The sequence below is a fragment of the Chaetodon trifascialis genome, chromosome 2 (genome assembly GCF_039877785.1).
Source record: "Chaetodon trifascialis isolate fChaTrf1 chromosome 2, fChaTrf1.hap1, whole genome shotgun sequence".
NCBI lineage: Eukaryota > Metazoa > Chordata > Actinopteri > Chaetodontiformes > Chaetodontidae > Chaetodon > Chaetodon trifascialis.
This window is the reverse complement of record NC_092057.1, coordinates 15,680,172-15,697,726: the sequence shown is the minus strand read 5'-3', so window position 1 is coordinate 15,697,726 and position 17,555 is coordinate 15,680,172. Positions and strand designations below refer to the sequence as shown.

The 17,555-nt window shown below is 40.2% G+C and overlaps 1 protein-coding gene across 1 annotated transcript; it reads left to right on the top strand.

Moving 5' to 3' along the window:
- Positions 1-4,246: 4,246 nt before the first annotated feature.
- Positions 4,247-17,403, top strand: cusr (Copper-only SOD repeat protein). The gene is made up of 10 exons (XM_070983138.1): positions 4,247-4,481; positions 5,923-7,987; positions 8,555-8,654; positions 10,523-10,600; positions 11,430-11,528; positions 12,892-13,024; positions 13,143-13,257; positions 14,996-15,120; positions 16,319-16,399; positions 16,887-17,403. Exons 1-10 carry the CDS (start codon positions 4,442-4,444, stop codon positions 16,976-16,978), a joined length of 2,928 nt encoding a protein of 975 aa, XP_070839239.1. The 5' UTR covers positions 4,247-4,441; the 3' UTR covers positions 16,979-17,403.
- Positions 17,404-17,555: the final 152 nt, after the last annotated feature.

Below are 17,555 nucleotides of genomic sequence, written 5' to 3'. Positions count from 1 at the left end.
GGCAGGAAGTGGAGTCCCATTCACACAAACGGGCGACGCAGTTTTTCGCAAATCCCTTGCTTGAGTCGGAGCGCACGTGACAGAGGCGGGCTCCTGCTGTTGTTTATTATTTATGTTTGTCCCAGTTCAGACAGAAAGGGTTCATGTTATCTAGAGCTACTTCACCAGAGCGAGCAGGGAACATGTTTCACAATAAGTCTTTAAATATATGAAAATATATTTTAAAGTCTATTTAGGGAAATAAACATAGGTTCCTCTCAACAGACTGCGTATTACTGACTGTATGCTGCATTCAAGGACATCAGAAAACATGTTAGCATGAATGACTGTCATGCTCTGTATAGTACATGGGTGTCTGTATTGTTAAAGACCATGATTTCTCGTTTAAAATGTCCGAACAGCCAATCATACAGATGTTGTCACTGACCTGACTAATGTTGATTTCATTTTATATAGATGTTTATAAATGTTTTTTGTTTTTTTTAACTCGCTTTTCTTTGCTTCTGTTCTTGTACTTCTGCTGCTGTGACATGGAATCAATAAAATTTATCTAATCTTATCATTTAAGTCAATCTCAGTAAGATATTGTAAAAGACATTACTTAATGGTGCATATAAAATAATGGGTGAAGCATGAACTCATTGTCATTTCTTTCTACAAAGAATGAATCACTTAAGGCTCAGACACAAAGTTTAACAAAATAGGTGTCAAATTAAGACACGTTCAAATATGCTGCACTGCCTCCATCTAGTGGCCTTGCTGATGTATACCCTGTAGATGGGGATCCATTCACCAAAACGCATCATGTGAGTTCAAATCCAGGCACGGTGCTTACCTAAAACAATGAGGCATAAATCATAATGATTCATTTTTCAACATGGTAACGTCGTGGTTGTTGTGTCCAAAGTGGTTGTCTGGGGAAATGTAAAAGCTGTGGGTCTATTAACACAAATAAAATCAAATGTAAAGAAGAAAACACATACTGTTTATCCTCAATTAGTACTTTATTTTGTTGTAGAGCAGGATTCGCTCTTACAGCGGACTGCATAAAGATCAAGTAAGACCAGGGCACACTTTACATCCCAGCTGTGGATGTGTGTTTGACCTTAGCACAGAAGATGAATGTTGTGAATGGTTTGAGCATCGCACTGAAATGTAATAAATACATGTAAATGTAATGTTTGTATGCCCTTAGTGTGTCATAGAGACATTAGCATCACATGTTTTGAGATTTTTTTAGACAGTAATGTACAATCCTTATGTTTTATGGACTTGTGTGGTCACAAAATAAAAAATACAAAATAAAACTACGGCCCTTTTACCTGTAACATACTGACTCAAAGCAAAAAACCATGAATGAAGCTCATTATAGAAATTGAAACTGAACTGAAACTGAAATGCCTGTGGAGGACCACACACACACACACACACACACACACACACACACACACACACACACACACACACAGTTGTGTTTCCATCATTTTTAGGGATATTCATTTCCTGGAAACTTACCCTAACCTTAACATTAACCTTAAACTAAACTTTAACTCAAGTCTTCAAACAAAAATGTAATGATTTATATTACGGGGACTTGCGTTTTGTCCTCATGAGGATGGCACCAGTATAACTCCAATAAAATCTGATTTTATTTCTGTTCTGGAAATCACATCAGGTTACAAAATGTGCTCTTTTACCCATTACATTAATTCACAATGTCAATTGTTAATTCCTCATTGTGTTAATATGCATCATTTAGCCAATGAAAACCATTTATTGCTAGTCCTTTTTGGTAAAGTGAAATATTCACAAGGGAAAATATATTCCTGGCCATCATTGCACATAAACTACAGGTATGTTATCAACAGCCTCAATAAGGTTGAGAACTCGTTCTGCAGGAAGAAACATCAGCTCATCTCAGCATCTCACATCAGATCCTTGTCAAAGTATATGCTATACAGTCAGGAAATGCACAGCATTCACATGGCACTGTTCTATCACTCTGCCACAACACACACCCTCCTAAGTGTGTGTGTGTGTGTGTGTGTGTGTGTGTGTGTGTGTGTGTGTGTGTGTGTGTGTGTGTGTGTGTGTGTGTGTGTGTGTGTGTGTGCATTGACCGCAAAAGATTTCCAGTAAATCTGATTTTAACAGCAACAGCAGATAGTACATACTGTTTATCTCGCAGCTCATCCAGTGGAGGAAGTACTTTCACTCAACATTTCACTCATACATTTATGATGAGCTGATGTTACTGATTAGCTTTCAGATTAAGATTTAACAATAAACTGACAAAAAAAAAGCCAACTTTTGCTTTTGATACTTCACGTTTTGCTGATAATAGTTTGCGCTTTTACTGAAGTAGGACTTTGATTACAAAACTTTTCTTTGTAATAATGTACTTAGACATCGGGGATGTTGTGATTGACGGTGATTTTACTGAATTAAAAGAGTACTGTACTTTTTTCCTCATCAAACTATGCCAAAAACAATAGCATCTTAAGTAATGATGACATGAAAAAAGAACTGTACAAAACAAAGACAAATCATTTAACAAAACTAGCATGATTTATGTATGAATTGTAAAGTATATTCAGTCATGGTGCAACAGTAAAAAAGTTTCAGCTGTTTGCAGCAATCAGTGCAGGGTATAACAATCATTGGTCATGCTGATGCAAGTGACAGTAAAGTCTATTCTGACCTCATGAATAGTCAGAATGCTGCTGATGAGTATTTTTAATTTTCGTCATTTAAATTAATATCCTCTTTTCTCTCAACACCCTGGCAAACATCCTTTGCTATGTTTCCTCGTGTTTACAAGACTTCTCAGTATAATGTGAAATGACATCACTCTGTGGCATAACTCTCTCTGTCTGCCTATATACATTTATTTTCTTTTTTTTTTGGTCACAGTGGAATGACTGGCAGAAAACAGCACATGTTAATTACAATTACAATTACAATTTGTCATTCGGCAGACACTTTTATCCAAAGCGACATACATATGAGATTTTCATACATCACAAGCAAGGTTCTGGACAGGAGAGAACAACAAAAGTAAGTGCCGTAACGCAAATTCCTGGTCCAATTGGACATAGATGCTACAAGGTCAGTGTGTCCTTTTGACACCTCTATTAAATGATACCCGCATGTAGATAAGTCATGAAACTATGGTTCTGCATGTTTGCGTGTTAAATTCCTAAAAACTGTGATTGCACTGGTGATCTTTTGGGCAGACTGCAGCACCGATTGTGATCTGAATCTTAATCTTGTCAGTCCTGTCCTCTTACAAGACCATGAGTATGTCTATTATGTAGGTCTGCTTTTGGATGTTTTTCTTTATTCTGGTTCTCTTGAAACTCACTTTAGAAAACTACTAATTGGTATTCCATACATTTTGAGATACTAAAGCTCTTCTAGGTTTATTAATGCTGTGAAGGGCAACCCCTCATCAAGAAAACAGTCTACTGCCACTTTAACGTCTCTGCTCTGTTTCCATTTTCCCCAGCCTTTGGTTGCCTGTTTTGTGCATGTGTGATTGTGTGCAAATGGTCAAAGGATGTGTATGTGCAGGGAGAGAAACATGATCACGTCAAGATTCCAGCTACTGCCCCAATCAGTGATCTACACAAGTGAAGTGAAGGACCTGACCCACTTCACAGGCCCTCCAATATGTGTAAATAGCTGTGTGGCCTACCCCAAACAGCCCCACAGCGACGGGCCATCAGGCTGCTATTCTTAGAACAAGTTACTATTTTCTCTCCTTTTCTCTCAACCCTGTCACAAGGGCAGCCGAAGTATATTCTGTGAGGAGAAAGAGGAAGAACAAGGGTTGCACGATGGAAACGAAATGAATGGATCCAGGAAAACTGCAAGTGAGCCTCTGGCTCAAAGAACATGGAACTGCGATTGTATGTGACAATAAAGGTCTTATTTTACAAAGTAGAAAGCTTACTAAACCCCTCAAAAATATCCACCAGAAAATCTTCATCAAAATATTGCTATATTGCCAAATTAAATGAGCTCTGCAGAACACTGCAGATCAACAGGTGCTTTCCTCCTACCATGTTTTGCTTTAAGCTTTGCATGGCCACAGCAGAGACAGTCAACCTCCACCCACCATCCAGGCTGCCAAATACTCTTCCTCCCTCCCATGCATGAGATACTGTCGCCCTGTTAACCAATCGCAGCCTGACACAGACAGACTGCTGCTGAAAAACAGAAGCACAAGGGAAACTGCACATTTTTTAAAACCAGTCACACATGACACTTTCATGACACACTGCATCATTCCACTGTCGCTGAACTCTGTAATTGAGCTGTTTTTCTTTCTTACCTTAGGATTTACTTGACTTCAGTGAAATTTTATTGAAACCTGATTTTCCTTTCATTCTAAAGACACCTTTTCTCTTTGCTGAGTGTCTTGCACACATCTGCCAACATGTGCCTTTTGACAGCTGCCCTGCTGCTTTCTTTGCTTGGTGAGTAATATCCCATCTTTGACTCATGTCATGATTTATTTATTCGGCAGTCTAATGTTTAAGCCAGGGGTTTTAAACCATACGCCACGGAGGACAGAGAGTGCAGGATTTTATCATTTCACTATTTAGTTTAGTTATCCCATTGGTGTTGCGTTTATTAGTTGCTCTGTTTCTCAGTTAAAAGGCAAAACTCTCAGTTATTCAGCAACATGTGACCAAAGACTGCTGTGGTTTGGTTAATACTTTTTATCTTTCTGTATGATGTTTAACTCAACCAGTTGTGAATGGTATCTAAATTTATCACATAAATAACTTCTTTTCTGTTCTGGGGGGTCACAGAAAAGACCTTGATCCAGAAACCAGGTTTATTCCAAATCTGTGTCTATGATAATTTATGCCCTGAAACTAATCGGTTTTAGTACAATGACTCAAGGTTATGAGGCTCTACTCTCGAGAATGGGGACTCATCCACTTTACAACCTTCTGACTCCCAAAACAGTGTTTTCTCCGAAGTTCTGCCTTAGAAGCCCTTCATTATATTATTCTGAGGCCATAAATTAGTGCTAATGATTAACTTCTGTTAGGTAATGAGAAGATGATCTAGCCTACTGTAAACAAGCTTTATAACACATGCAACATAAAGCTCACCCTTCACATCAATGAGAAGTCAAATTGTTTACTTTTAAAAACACTGCAAACATACATTGTATTGTCCTGTTTAAATAGAATTCAGATGGCAATGCAAATACAGTGTAGAGTTAACGGGAATTATTTTAGGCCCGCTGTAGTCACAATGTGAAAGTAGCATATTTCCATTATTAACTCTCACTTCAAATGCCATGTGGGCTGAATGATAAAAATAGAAATGAAAGTGGCCACCATATATACCATTTGACTGAGAGTAGAAACTAAAAAGTGCACCCAACCTATTTCCACCATATGTTTTTTCCAAGCGGCATAATCTAACTGATTTAGTGATTTCACAGAAATGTATTTCTGTAAGTAATCTACCACTGTATATGATGTCCTGCCCAACAAAAGTATTGTTCAAAGTTGGTAATTATAGGTTAACTTAAACAGAACCTTATGTGTAACGTAGTCCAGTGATTATGTGTAATTAGTCTGAGGTTTAGTGGCATTGTGTCTGTAAATGGTGTCACAGTTGGCTCATATGAATAGGTCAGCATGTTCGGTAGACTTGCATCCTGTACACATTCGCCATACAAAAGTGGCAGAATTAAACAAGGTGAACAGATTTTCAAATGATGCCAATTTAATTGTTTGAACCCTCTCACCCCCTTCTGTGCTGTCACTTTCGAGGCATGTGAGCATGCATGAGTAAAAAGTTGCATCAATCAAATGTCAATGCTAAGACAGCAAAATGTTGAAACAGGTTTGACTAGTGCCATGATTATCAGCTCATTCTTGTTATCCTTTTCAGATTCCTTTCCCTGTGCTCAGTTTCTGGCACCTCTCAACATGGGAGGAGTAACAGGACAGGTGCAGTTTGACTCCACCTCCAAGACAGCCAGTGTTAACGTGTCTGGTGCTGGATCCTGTGGGTCACTTAATTTTTCCCTCAGTGAGTTCCCCGTCATGTATGGCCATTATGCTCAGCCCTGTTCTGAGGCAAATATTGGCACCAGTGTCTTCACCTTCACAGCTGATCCCACCGTCAACGTGTCACGCCTCTTTGAACAAAGCTCAAACCTGGATGACTTCTCACTGACTTTGCAGACATGTAATGGCACTAAAGTATGCACGGTTATAAGTCAAGGTCGAACACTCTTGACTTATCAGGCCAGGTTCACTGGTCCCATCGCAGGTAATGTTTATATCCGCCTCAACACAGGACAGACCAACCCCAGGCTGCTTGCAGACCTTGTTACAATCGGTCAGGTAAATGCCTTACAAACCAATATCACTCTCTTTGGATCAATGAGCTCTGCTGCAAGCTGTGATGTTCTTCTGGGAAGCTTAGACCCCTCAGCTTTGACCCAACTGGGTGTTGTAAAAGTCGGGACCCCTTTACAGCCTGAGAAATCCCGACTGGACCTGACCAGCTTCAACATGAACAACGGCTTTCTTCTCATTCGCATGGGGTCAAGTTACAAGTGTGCTCAGATTTACGTTGTGCCAGAGAAACAGGTGAGCGCTGTGGTGAATATGAAAGGGATCAAAGGATACTTCAGCTTTCGTCAGGCTTCCCCGTTTGATGTGACAGAGTTGAGGGTCAACCTGACCAACTTACAGAGCAGAGTTGGCCCTTACCATGTCCACAATTTTCCTGTCCCCTCAGTCAGGTCGCCTCCATCCAGCATGTGTTCAAATGATAATGTGGGTGGCCACTGGAATCCATTTGGACTCAACACAGACGACCTGTCATACCCAAAAGTGCCCGGTTCAACACATGACATGTATGAGATCGGTGACCTCAGCGGCAAGCATATGTCCCTTGCAGGTAAAGACGAAGTGGACATGGTATTCAAGGACTTCAACCTCCCTCTGTTTGGACAAAACAGCATTGTAGGTCGCTCAGTTGTGATTCACAAAACAGATGGTGCCAGGTATGTTTGTGGCAGCATCAGCTATCCCGGCGAAGTGACTGTAGCCAGAGCCAGATTTCAGAGCCCTGTGGTTGGTGAGATGTGGTTCACCCAGCTGAAGAACAACCCTCTGTCTGACATATCCATCTTTACAGATTTGTCATATGGACAACCCACAGCAACACCAACCAAAAACCACAACTGGCATGTTCACAGCTATCCCATCAGCTCAGAGAGGGATGATGATGAAGGGCGCTGCAGCACGACAGGAGGACACTGGAACCCCTTTGACATTAGCACGGAAGACAGCAGCTATGCCCTCCACTGTAGCCCGTCCAGTCCCTTATCCTGTGAGGTGGGAGACCTCACCGGCAAACACAGCACCATCAACCTCGTCCCCAGAGTGGGTGGAGTGGAAGCAAAAAACTTCTACACTGATGTCACTTCTTGGTTGTCAGGTTTTATTGGTCGCTCTGTTGTTATCCATCAAGCAGACAGAGGAGGGCCAAGGATTGCTTGTGCCAACGTTACAATGGTGCGGGTCCCCAAAGCAAGTCTAGGTAGCTGGTTTGGCCATGGGATGCCCAGTGGCCAAGTACAGTTCTCACAGGCTGTCCCACAAGGTCCCACAACTATTAACGTGTCCCTGATGAATCTGGACTCCTTAGCTGGGGGTTACCACGTTCACATACTGCCCATCCAACCTGGCAGCTTAGACCCCTGCTCCAACGCAAACATCCTGGGCCACTACAACCCTTTAGCCTGGAATGTATCCAACAACCCAGCACCTGGAGCTGGCACAGTGGACCAGTATGAGATTGGAGACATCAGTGGGAAGTTTGGGATGCTGAATGGCCTCAGCCAGTCTCAGGCTCTATATATGGACCCTGGCATGCCATTAACTGGACCTTACAGCATTGTGGGAAGGTCACTGGTGGTTCACTACTCCAATGGATCAAGGTGAGAACCTGATTTATGTGTTTGTGCTCATTACAGAGAAAGAAGCCAACAGGAGGGCAAAGAGTTTGAGGGTGAAAAAGAGAAGGAGATATGAGGAAATATTTCAAATCTTCCTATCTAGAAAAAAGACATGAACTCTGTAACCACTATACTGTACTGACTATTTTCCCACAACATCAAAACAACAACATCCATAAAGAGAAGTATTTATCATTTTATGTACATTATATATGGTACAGACATAACATACAGAAAATGGCATCGCTGGTGCCTTTGCAGCATGAGCAGATATCTAATCTTCACCACCCTGAGCTGCCCTCTGGTGCAGTAACAGACCTGACCAGTCTATTGAGGCCCATTACAGGTGTAGGATGTCACAGACACCGAATCATATCCTTGTCGTGTTTTGTATTATAACATAGATAATCTACCTCATTCACGGAGAATGACTCAACAAAAAATGATGAGGGAGAAAACTGTAAAGGTGGATCCTGTGGGATTTGGATATGTCTTGCTCAGCTTGTGTGTGTTTTTGTGTCTTTCTGTGCGTGTGTGTGTTCTCTACAGAATGTGGTGTGCTGACATATCAGCTGACAGACATACAGATGGACAATGGACTGTTGCTGAGGCTGTTTTCAATGGTACAGTGACTGGCACAGTCAGACTGGTAAGAACTGGTCTTTTCCACTAATGGCAATGTATTAAACATAGATGTTGTTAAAAATACAGTTTATTCTACATCAGGATTGATTTTTATCTATTCTGTCCCACATAATTCTTTTTTCTGTATTACTTTCGTGTGACTTCATGTTCAGTGTAAAGACACACTAAACTTAATCTCTCAGTCACACAAACATCCAGTATCATAAATGTGACTTTTAATGAAGTGCAAAAAACAAACAAACAAACAAAACATTGATGTACAATACAATAAATGATTCAGTGGCTGTTTCATTATTGAGTTAATGCTGTCTGATCATACTAACTAACTAAAAGAGAACTCTACAGATTTAGCATTACACTCCCACAGCATTGTCTCTGTTTTTTTTAGTCATTTTTCTTCCTTCTTCTGTCAAAACTTGGCACCTACATTAACCAAAATGCAACACAGTCCTATCATCAATTGAGGTGTGTTATGCTAGTAATGATTAATGTGGGAGCGGGAGGCGGGGGTTGGCTGTTAATTGACGAGCACATGAGCAGCATATTGTGCATGTCAGGGGAGCAGTGGCAGTGTTGACAATGACAACCTTGCTTTTGTCTATTAAATATGTTTTGACATTTTGCACTGTGGCAAAGTTTAGTAATGTGACCTTGAGCAATAAAAATTGGGCAGGTGGAGGGGAAGGCAAGTGTGTGTGTGTGTGTGTGTGTGTGTGTGTGTGTGTGTGTGTGTGTGTGTTTAACCTAGCTTAACCCAGCTGCCCAATTTTTATTGCTCAAGGTCACGTTGCTAAACTTTGCCACGGTGCAAAATGTCAAAACATATTTGACAGACATGAGAAAATATGGTTTCCATTTTCAACATGAAGTTGTAAGAAAGAAAAAGCTGCATTTCTGTCTTTGCTTACAAAGATTGATTTCTCTTGCTTGTGAACACGTGGTAAGAATTCAAATGCAGTTAATGTGTTTGTATTGTGCATGACCTGAACTGAAAAAGGATGCTCTGCAGAGGCAGATATACATTGTCCTTTACCCTCAAAATGACTAAGTAGTGTAAAATATTGGCCTTCATAATTAGGATTAGAAACTTGACCTTTCTGAGTAACCCAAGGACAATACAGTTTGACACTGACATTATGAAACTGATGTTGAAAGTGTTTCCTCAATCTAGAAGTGCAGAAATTTCCAAAGGCCATGTAATGAATTCTAGTGAAAACCACACAGCCAATCACCAAAACTTAAGTTACAAGTTTTCTACATGATGGCAGCAAGTTCTTTGAATCAGAATCAGATGGTTTCCTTTGATACCACAGACCACATACAAGGTTTTCTTTCCAGCTAACTTATCAGGAGCCAAGCTGCCACAAAAACATGACAGAGTATTTCTGCTGCGCTGGACAGACAGTGAATTCATTATGCCTGTGGTGGGTTGCAACAAGTGGCTATGGGAAGCAGGGGTGAGACCATTAGCTTAGCTTACCATCCATCTGCTATAGTGGAACCTACAGGCCCCCTGAACTGAGAAGCTCATAGAGCGAACAGCTGCCTCTGTCAGCCGTCCTCCAGAGGCCCCATACTGAGCTGTGCCCTACATCTATGGATAAGAACTTGTACTGTCTCCAAAGAGGCTATATTATCAAGAAGGAAATGGCAGTCTGGGGACTTAATGTTTCAGCTTAAGTAGTTTTGCTCACGCTGACCGAACAGAGAGTTAATACCTTAACAATAATAATTGTATGCAATGTCTGCCACATTCCCAGTGGCCCATCCATTTGAACTGCCTTCATACTGTCTTTCAGAAGTACCCAGTTCTGGTTGAAGTGTTAACCATGAAAATATTGCTTTTTGTTCTTTCTCTCTGTCTCTCTTCAGCGCCAGCAGGTGTTTCCTGATGGGAGTCGCGCTGACGTCACACTGGAGGTGAGCCTTCAGTCACTGGCAAGAGAAAATGTAAGTACGGAGTCATGTGCTGTATATGTACACACAAAGGTCAAATCTATAATGTTCCTTTTCACAAGGAAGTCTCCTTGATAGAAACGTAACATACTAAAAATGAAAACAAAAGTTCAAATCAGATACCAGTTAACAACAATCAGCTATAACATTAAACGTCTTCAACCCTTAAAAAATACACAGAAAAACTTGGAAAAGCTCCAAAGAAAAGTTATGTGATATGTGGGACAACTGAGAAGCTGAGCCTGCCCAGGTAGAAAAGAAAAGTGAACAATAACTTGGACTGGGATCAGGAAGTATGAGAGCACTCACATCCAGTGCCAGGTAAAGACACTGCGCTAGAGATGGGATACATTTAGCCCGGACAACTGCATGTAGATGCCAGAGTCGAGTGTCTGAGAGAGAGGAAGCACCCGGGACCCACACACAGGTCCACACTGGCAGTACAAGAGTTGGTTTAAGGACATAACAAAAGAAAGGTTTTGAGTTTCATTTTGCAGATAGACTCAAAATTTGCTTTCCTAAGTTACAAGGAGTTGAATCCAGAGAAGTGGTCGATGTTTCCTTGATTCTGAGGACAATGTGACCAGCTGCCTGTGATCTGAGGGCAGGAGGATGTGCATTAGGGGCAGTGAGGGTTAATATCCTGCCTTTGAAGGCAGAAGGATTAGGGTGAGACTGTACATGTGTGTCTGCAGCATGTTTCCATTGTTAATGGGTGTCTTTCTCTGTATTTATGAGACAAATTGAGATCACACAAACATACAAAGATACAAAAAAACAATGCGTGCACACACTCACACTTGTATTTTGCCCATCCCTGAAGGTAAATGAGGCATCCTTGTTCATCAACCATATGGGGACCAACAACAACCAGTGTATCAGTGTGGGAGGAACGTTCAATCCCTTCAACATGATGTCAATGGTGAGACCACACTGTCTCTTCTCTCCCTGTGTCCCGATGTTGACTGTTTTGGAAGGCTGATAGTACTTAATTATTAAAGCTGCTAAATCAGCAGTATAAATGTAAATTAGTGTGCTTTCTTCTTATTAAGTTCTTTATTATTCTGGACATTTTTTATTTTTATTTATTCGTTTTTTTAGACTTTATGCAGAACAATACTGCAGAGCTCTTTGTTGATATTCAAGAGTTCAAAATTTTCAATTTGTGTAGTTTTTTTGCTTTGATTATCTTAAAATGCCATGCATGTGAGGTAAAACCTAGAAACTTAATCTTTATGACCAAAGATGGCAGAAACTCTGGATTACATTACTGATTGTGTAGAAAGACCATCATCAAAACAACTCAATTTAAGTCAGTTTGAATAATTACATCATCCAAACATCGGCCAGATTTCAGAGTAAACTGCTTGACTGATGTTTTTGAAGCAGTGCAGTTACACAGTAGGAGTAATATACTTCGCTAAATTCTTGATCAAGTGTAATGATACAGTGTATGTACTGGACTGTATGTATGTACAAGAGGAAAGCAAGGGAAGACAAACTTAGCATCGACTGCAGGCATACTTTTATCTGGCCATCATCATCAAATCATGTAACTTTTCTTTAGTGTGTGGAAAACATTGACAACATAATGTATTCTCTCCAAGTTTTGATAAAATTGGTCTGTGTTTGAAATCACAATTAAAACAGTTTCACTCATTATTACTTTAGCTCCGTAAGCCCGCTGCTCAGTGTAATTTGTGAGATGACTTTTGCAATGAGGACTTTCTCAAATGCTCGGTGACAAGCTCAGTTCAACAGTTGCAGATAAAGATTAGTGGTATAGGACTGTTTCTGACTCCTGTTATCAAATACGTAAAAGCTAAAGAGTGTTGTTGAGTCCAAAAGTCAAATGTTTTTGTACACCTATACGGCTGTTGTCCACTTATCAGAAGGCCGGTGGTTCGATCCCTGGCCTCGGCAGTCTGCATGTCAAAGTATCCTTGGGCAAGATACTGCCTAGCCATCGTGTGAATGTGTGTGTGAAAGGATGAAAGCAGACTTGTGCTGTAAAAGCACTTTTCTAGTCTGACGACCACTCAAAGCACTATATAAATACAGTCCATTTATGTTGATGAAGCTGATGAGCATTATTCATTAAAGAAAGCTGATTTAAAGAAAAGACTGCATCATTTAGTCAGATAAATCACTATATTCAAATTGAGGATTTTGATCACTGACTTTTTTTTTTTAGGTAACTTTAACTTTAACTTGCATAACCAGCGGGAGTTGTGGTGTCCAAATTGTGCTTAAATGTGCACTTCCTTGTTGTGTTCCTCCTTCAGAGCTCCAGCTGTTCACTCGAAACCCCTCTGAGCTGTGTGGTGGGAGAGGTATCTGCAAGGCAAGGCACAGTCAGCCTGACTGAAGGACAGCTCTACACTGACAGCATCATCGAGCTCACCGGGGACTTCACAGGTACCACACACAGATAAAACTGCGTGTGTGCGCAGCATTGGCATCAAAGAATAAAACCTTCAAGTGATCCTTTGTCAGCAATGCTTATTTCATAGTTCTTGGTTTTCTCTGTCTCTAGTGGTCCACAGGTCTCTAGTGCTGAAGAACGGCGACAGCATCATTGGATGTGCCGACATCCTCCCAGAATCCCCTTCAGCAGAGCAGACCTTTCCCAACGTGACTGACTTCAACAGGTGAGAGTAACAAAAACTCCTACAGCGAGGTTAACACCATTTTATCACTACTGTACCTTTAAATGCCTTGACTGACTTTTAGTTTTTGCCCTGAAGAGTCATCTAATCAAATACTACAGATGTTTTTCCTGTAAATACTGTGGACCTTTCTGACTTCATAGATTAGGTGCTTTCTTTGAGTAGAAAGAGCAGCTTGCAGATGTACAGTACTTTATATCAGGTCACTGGTGGAATCAGACAGATGGTTTTGGGCTGAGCTTCAGCTTGCAGCACTTGGTCTAACATGGGGCACCAGGAATTATTATAGTTTAGATTCTAGCATGCTATTCATCACAGATATGGCATGAATCACACCTGGATGCATTTTACACCAGGTGGAGAGAAAGAATATGCATTGTAAAGTATTTGTCCTCTATTTTTCTATGTTTCATTCATTTTATCTTGTTCTATTTTGCAGTGTGTCCTTTTAGATGAGGCACATTTTTATTATGTTCATCTCTGAATTTAAATGGTTTGATGTTGTCTTTTTTTCTTTGTAAAACATGCCTTGTACCAAATGGGCTATGTAAACATGGACAGCATACCGAGACACATGAGTTACATATGGTGGTGTGCAATTGAACACAGTTGCACCCTAATTAACGTCACACTGTATCAGTGTCACTGCTCAAAGGAAGTGTACATACTATATGCACGCTAAAATGTGAGCAGGATAACATTTTCTCTCTAATTTTTATGCAATAAAATTTCAATGCATACAGAATACAATGTCTACAGTGTAGCTGGGAACTCCTAATGGACTTATTTCTGAATCTTAAAACACATCAAGTGTAAATAATTGAGAGTAAGAAAATACAGCACACAAACGTGTTTGTATGCCATTTGTGTACTGCATATTTGGAATGAGTGCCGTTAACTGTGAAGCCCGCTGAAAGTCCATTAAAGTGCCAGTCTGTTTGTCAGTTACCATTGAACTAGCGCAAAGTCAACTGTGAGAGTGTTTTGTGATAGAGCGTCTCCGTTTCATTTCATATTTTCATTCTCATCAATAGTTCTAAAGCAAAACAGAGAGAGGAGGAGAGAGAAAATGTTGCACTCCAATCATTGTTTCTGGACTTGTTAATCAAAAACTCATTGTCATCAGAACAGTCGTGCTGAGTCAAAGAATTCTGTGGTACAGTCTGTGGCATTTACCACAGTGCCTCCTCAACAATGAAACAATTCATAGAAAAGAAGCGTCTGTTTTTTTCTTGACGTCAGAACACAGTGATTGATTGATGACGTGCATTGCCTTTTGAGCTGTCAGTCTGCATGTTTTGATGTAATAAGTGAATGAATGTGCAGTAACATTTACTATCAAGTGTCACATTTCTATGAGAACAGGTACTGTTCTGCCCTCAGGGCGGCAGATCAAATGCATGGACCTGAAATGCCCATTTTCTATGTAACTGAATTCCAGCTAATTTTGGTGGTGAAAGTTACTGATGATCCATTACAAGTTGACTGTCCATGTAAACTCATAGTTGCTTGATCATTTCTTAAGGATGAGCAACATGAATTCATGATATATCCGCCAAGAATATCTTAATTTATGCATTAATATATGACTCATGTATTACTCAAATATGTGTTATTGTGTCACTGACAAATCATATAATCCTTCAGGATCTGGACTTGAGTATCCTGTTACCTGCTATATTAAGACTACAAAGCTGATGTTTTGGTTCTTTTTGTCCAGATTTGACTTCCGTAGCAGGGTTGCAAGAGTCCTTCAGTTAGAAACAGCAAGAGTCACCATCCTGCCCGACTCTCCTAGCTCTGCATCTGAGGGAAGATGCCAGAAAGTCAGCTTCATGGTGTCTGGTAAGCCAGAAAACCCTCCTCTATTAACACAGCAGTGTGTCAAATTTGCAATAAAAGGGAATTGTATCACATTTCAACGCAACAACAGCACTTGACACATGAGTAAAGATCACGGGAAGGTGAGTGAGTGAACATTAATTCCTCTACCTCAATAAATCATATAAAAGCAGACATTTAGACTTAAGTGGGCTGCTATCATGTGATGTAGCCTTGAAAGCATATGTTCAGGGACATCCTCTATCTGGAGGTTAATGTAAGTAAGTGTGGTAGTTCATAACACGGTTTGTTGCACTGCCAGGTGTCGTCACATGTGAAAAATCTCTGGAACGTCGAGAAGAACAATGGAGCACCAAAGAAAAGAGACAAACATGCATCTCAGTTAAATATTTATCCAAACTGTAAAGATTAAAAGAACAAAAAAGCAGAACAGCTGATTTAGCAGAGATAGAGCTGCATACTGTGCAGTGTCTGTCTATGTTATGACCAGGATGAGTAGGTTCACAAATGGGCACAAAGGTTTTTTGTGTGTGATAAAATCTCAGTCTATCGGACTGAATGTACAGCATGTAAGTTGAGAAATGCTTGAGCTTCTTCAGGCTTCCAGGATCTATCTGGGTGAGCTGTGTGCCCAGGCTGTGTTCATCAGGACAATGAACAATTATGGCCATTGAAAATCTTTAGAAAACCTGAAAAATCGCTCAGTAACCTGATGCTGGATTTGAGTGTCTGTGCATCTCATTTTCTGTCCCTTCCTCTGTCCCAGGCGGGAACAGAGAAGTGTCTGTACAGAGGTTTCACACAGTATAGCACAGGACAGGCATTTATACCCTCAGGAGGCTCCCACAGACGGCATGCAGCTGTCTCGTCTGACCAGCAGAGTGTGATGATGATAAAGTTTTCTGTGCTGGAAAGAATAGAAATGACTGTGAAGTATTGAAATAGCGCTCCGTCTGAAGTGAAAGTTCTTGTAAAGCGATCACACCTACATGAAAACTAACCGATAGGAAAACAGAACTTGATACCGTCGGTAGTAGAATTTATTATTCCTGAAACATTGGAAATACACTGCAGGAGTCTGACTTAAAAGCAGGTCAATCACTGCCTTTAAACTCAGCTAATTATCAAGTGTGACAAATCATTAAGTACAGCTTGGATATTTAATGTAATTTACCTTTGCCACATTTTCTGTATCTTAAAGGGAATGTGAGCCCAGAACTTCTGAAGTCTGTCAAGACCAGTGAAGAGATGGGCCAGTACAGAGAGTCTGACTCATGTACAAGTAAGTAAGCGCCATGCTGCAATCATAGCTTCAACTCGAATTGAGTATAGGTCAAAAAGCATTAGCAAAGGATCGCATTCTGTTTTTGTTGTTGTTGTTTTTTCATGTTTTATGCAACGTCTCAAATATTTGGGAAACAGGATTGTATGTAAGGTGGAACAACATTTGGATTGTTAAATAAAAATTTTAAGTCTGGAGGTCACTGGAGAGTTTCCAACCACTGACAGAATAAAGATCCAGCTAGGACATCATTTGCATTTAATGTTTTCACTCTCATTGCATTGTTCATGTTTCATTATTTAGAAGATAAAGCTATTGTCTTTGCCAGTTTATGTTTTTCATGGGTACCTGAAGGCAGCATTTTTTTCAAAATTTGGACATGTCATCTTCCAATGAATTGAAGTAAGATGATCTCCATGTACTAAAATAACACAGGGTGAATCATAGTCTCTTTTAATAGAGTTTCATTCTGATCTGATGCCCTCAGGAAGTGCAGGTCGGCTGTTGATACCAGGAACTCTTCTTCTTGGTTTGATGTTTGCTGCTTCCTGCCTGCTGCCATCTATAGCCTATTTATAGCTCAGTGATTCAGCCACGCCATGCATCATCAGTGGGGAAACATGGATCCTCATATTGTAAAACTGTGAATATGTTCATGAAATGTAGCCCACCAGGTGATATGATGGTCATCTGATTAATTATCATTATAACAGTTTCTTTTTACTGCTTTTGTGTACCAATAAAGATCTTGCTATGTTACAATTTACTTTCTGTAATAATCATTTTAGATGACAAGCTGCTCATTGAGTGTTCAGTTTAGCCTTTACAGAACCTTCATTTTTCCACAACAGATGTTACTCATACTTTATTCATTTGGAGTGATAAGTGGGTGGGTGAAATTAATACCCAGACTTTTATTTCCTTTTTTTATGCACTATCCATATATCCATGTCAAATTTTGTGTAAATCCAGAAAATTGTGAATAAAATACAATAATGTTTGTATGCCTTGTGCCAGCAATCTTCTTTTTTTTTTTTTCCTCGCTGTAAACCCCTAAACATATTTAAGCACATGCATAAAAGAGTGAGCTCAGAGTATACAGAGCTTCAACAGGAGAGTTTGGAACAACTGCCTAAAAAGGCCACATTAAAAGGAG